This window comes from Pundamilia nyererei, unplaced genomic scaffold (assembly GCF_000239375.1).
Source record: "Pundamilia nyererei isolate P.nyererei 1_Seehausen unplaced genomic scaffold, PunNye1.0 scaffold00063, whole genome shotgun sequence".
NCBI classification, from domain to species: domain Eukaryota; kingdom Metazoa; phylum Chordata; class Actinopteri; order Cichliformes; family Cichlidae; genus Pundamilia; species Pundamilia nyererei.
Window position 1 is genome coordinate 831,845 of NW_005187464.1, and position 3,688 is coordinate 835,532.

General features: G+C 38.4%; 1 protein-coding gene across 1 annotated transcript in view; it reads right to left on the bottom strand.

Moving 5' to 3' along the window:
- The window catches only part of LOC102210739 (ARF GTPase-activating protein GIT2-like), a 17,296-nt gene that overhangs the window by 7,355 nt on the left and 6,253 nt on the right, over positions 1-3,688 (bottom strand). The window contains exons 7-15 of the mRNA XM_013911394.1: positions 3,453-3,547; positions 2,978-3,023; positions 2,860-2,865; positions 2,715-2,766; positions 2,527-2,599; positions 2,321-2,418; positions 2,107-2,218; positions 1,507-1,658; positions 1,249-1,401 (exon numbers count right to left, since the gene is read on the bottom strand). Coding sequence (XP_013766848.1) covers positions 1,249-1,401; positions 1,507-1,658; positions 2,107-2,218; positions 2,321-2,418; positions 2,527-2,599; positions 2,715-2,766; positions 2,860-2,865; positions 2,978-3,023; positions 3,453-3,547 — 787 coding nt within the window. The remainder of the gene's footprint in view (positions 1-1,248; positions 1,402-1,506; positions 1,659-2,106; positions 2,219-2,320; positions 2,419-2,526; positions 2,600-2,714; positions 2,767-2,859; positions 2,866-2,977; positions 3,024-3,452; positions 3,548-3,688) is intronic.

Consider the following 3,688-nt stretch of genomic DNA (forward strand, 5'->3'; position numbering starts at 1 on the left):
AAAGAGGGACTTTCGAAATACCAAGATATGAGGAAGTGAGTGATGTGGCATGCCTGAAATAAATAGTATAAATTAGACAGTTGTGGGTTGTGGGTCTACAAGTCAGGAACCTAACTTGCTGACATTTGTGTAATGGAAAAAGCTAACTCCAGCTATTTTTCTGCATTTAGGTGGTTCCTAAATAATCATTGCAGATTTATGCTATGGAGCAAAATGTCCTCTGTGGGTTGCCTTTTAAGATCTGACATAGGATTTGAGTTTACATCACAAACATCTATAACATAAAATACTGCTTTGCAATTTGAAATCTGCTATCCTTGTCACAGGAATCTTAATGCATCCAGACACATTGTAGCCATTTTCTCTGTTCACAAAAAAACAACAGCATGACTTCCTTAAATGATTTTCAGTTACATCTAACTGCTTATTAACACAAAATATCTAATCAGCCAGCCTAACAGGAAGGCAACATTAACTCAAAGAACCACTTATTATAACCAGCGTGTGCAGAAGAACAACAACAGGTGGAATCTTGAAGCAGATGGGCTACAGCAGCAGAAGACCACACCGTACATAACTCCTGTGAGCTTAGAGCAGGTAACTTGCACAGGCTCACCTAAACTGGACAAGAGAAAATTGACCTGCTGTGATGAGTCTCAATTTCTGCTGTGACATTTGGATGATAGGGTCAGAATTTGGTATGAACGATTCGAAGAACAACTGTTCAGGCAGGTGGTGGTGGTGAAATGTTGTGGGAGCTATTTAGTACCCTTTAGTACCAAATGACCATCATTTAAACACCATAGCTACCTGAGTATCATTGTTAACCATGTCCATGACTTTATGACCACGGTGTACCCATGTTCTGATGGCTGCTATGATAACATGCCAAGTCACAAAGCTCAAATTTACAGTTACCTCAGTCTTGAAGACAAAATAAAAAACAAAACAAAAAAAAACAGCATTTCTTTTGTTTTTCATTTTGAATAATGTATGATTCTATCTATACATACACACACACACAAACCATTTAAGACTGTGTAGAGTTAAGAAAGCATTTTAGGGTAAAGACAGTGATACATCTCATCTATAAACCCTGAGTTGGGTTATACTAACATTACATGTTAAACACAATTTCAGGATGTTATGTTTAAATAGCAACATTATTATGCAATTTATAACCAGAACAAGAAACACCAGAGACAATGTGATACATAAAGTGACCTCGACTTTTGCGTCTTAACTAACCTTGCTCTGCATCAAACGTAGCTCTTCACTAAGGTGACAGTTGACTTTCAGAAGCTGTTGTATTTTGGCTTCTGATGCAGTGAGGGCGCTCTTCACCTCCATAAATTCTTGCACTGTGATTGGTCCATCAGACAGATCAGAAGACTCTGAGCTCTGCAGTGAAACATGCATACGGACATAAGATGGGATTCATTTGATCTGTATTACAAGTAAAGCCTACAGTAAGCAATGGAATAACAGGCTTCAAGAGACATTAACCTTGGTCCTTCCATCATTGCAGCTGTCTCCACACGTTGCCTCTTGGACCGGATCTTCATCTGATGCCACACTGTCGTAATCTGGCTGGTCATTATCTTGGCCCTCACTGTTGTGGTGACCGTCTATTCCCTGAAGGATCAGCTCCACATTATCTGAAAGCAGAGCCAAAGATCAAAGGACTAGGGATCAAACAGCAGTGCTGGCTACGGGCAGCTGTTTCAATCCCTTTTTATTGATTGAATCCAACACCCAGCATTCTTTATAGTGACCTCCTACAATTTTTCTTGGTTTTCTGTGAGTTGCAGCATGCAGGACATTATTAAGCCCCTTTTCATACATGGTTGAAACTTTAATTGTTGCCTGTGTACCGTAGCGTTGTCTATATTTCGCTCCACATTGAACTACAAAGAAAACACTTTCTGCATCTTATTATAGGCCAACAAATTTAGGTTCCCCCCCCCACTGCTTGCGGTTTTTGAAAGTGTTCTTCTGTTTATATGCTAAGCAGGACATTTACAAACTTAATATAGCCCAAAAAACAAAAGCAGATTAGCAGGGGAATTTAACATGTGCTACAAGTGGAAAATAATCATGTCCTACCTTTGGGACTTTCACAGGAATTACCCCACTGCCGTCGCTTAGCATCTGTTAGAATATCGATGACCAGTGTGGCAAATTCGTGAGCACTAAACCTTGCCAATTTCTGACGACCCTGAGAAAGCAAATAAATTAAAACCAAACCAATTACCAAATCTACTAGTCGCACACAAAGAAGTGAAGTTATAACATGAGGACATAAGGTGACAGCACTTGCCTGGTTTCTGGTAGATGAGTACTCAGGATTGACAGGCAGAAAAGGCACAACTGTGGTGTCTGTTACCAGCGTGCTGTGGTTCTGAGTGGCCAGCCACACTGAAAAAAGCAAGATGCACATAATGTTTAAATAAAATGTAAAAGAGCTTTATAGACGGTGTGATTTTTGAAAAATTATTTTTTTTAAAACAGTTCTTGTAATTCAACCTGCATCCGTTTCTCTTCTGTCGACTTCATCATAAACATCCATGGCCAGCTCTTCAAACTGATGGTTGCTTAGCTACAGCAAAGTAAGCAGAATTAGCACTTCTGTTTCCTAAAGAATAAACAGCAGATGAAGAAGAGGCTACACTGTAAATGTCACGGGAAACAAATCCCATGTAAAAACGTCTTACCGACTGCAGCTTCTTCTTTGCAGCTTTTGCAAACTCTGACAAATCCAGGCTGCTTTAAATGGAGAAATTAACAAAGTTTATTTATCCTGCAGGAAACAGCTCCACACTCACAAGAACAGTGGCTCGTGGCAAATGAGAAACTTACTTATTTCTTATCCATCCAATGCAGCACAAGAAAATAAGATGGTTAACGTATATCAACGGAAACTCACATTAACTCATTACCAGATCAAGTTTTTCAAATTAAAAGCTTTAACATTTACCTGTCTGCCATCTGAGGAATGATGAAGTGTTGCCCATTTCTGTGATCTGTAGCACAACAATGAAGAGATGACGTTTCAAATATTTTCACAATCAAAAGTTCTTGGGGTTTTTTTTGGCAGGGACTGACCCACTAGTGTGGTGAGGATAGCACAAAGTTGGAAGTGGTGATTTATAAAGTTGGTGATATGTATGTAATCTGTTTTATTTTTTAAATCATATATGATTTAATCTTATTGTCATTTGTTTTATCTTTCCAATTTTGTATCGAGTACTTAAATATTAAGTACTGTGTTTGCACAAAATATTTTAAATATAGGACTCCAGAAAACACTTTTTTTTTCAGTCATTTTTTAACAGTTTGTGTTGTTGAACTCATTTTTTTGCATATAAATGATTGAAAGCCATTTTAAAGCTATTGAATACATCCCTCTAATGCAAAGCTGCAGCTGTGCTTGACTGATTTACTGCATTTACCTGGTCTTCGTCCACAAAGGTAAAATGTTAGCCGGTCAGTGAGTTCATACTGGATCTCCACTAGTCTCTCTGCCAGCTCCTGATGCCCAGCTTGTCTGCAGAGGTACGGAACAAAAAGGTCAAGTTTCAGAAATATGCTAAAGAACTACAGCTAAAAATATCTCAGGTACCTTACAATGCCTTACAATGTCAGCATCATATTTTAAATCATGTACTCCCATACTATTCCACTATTT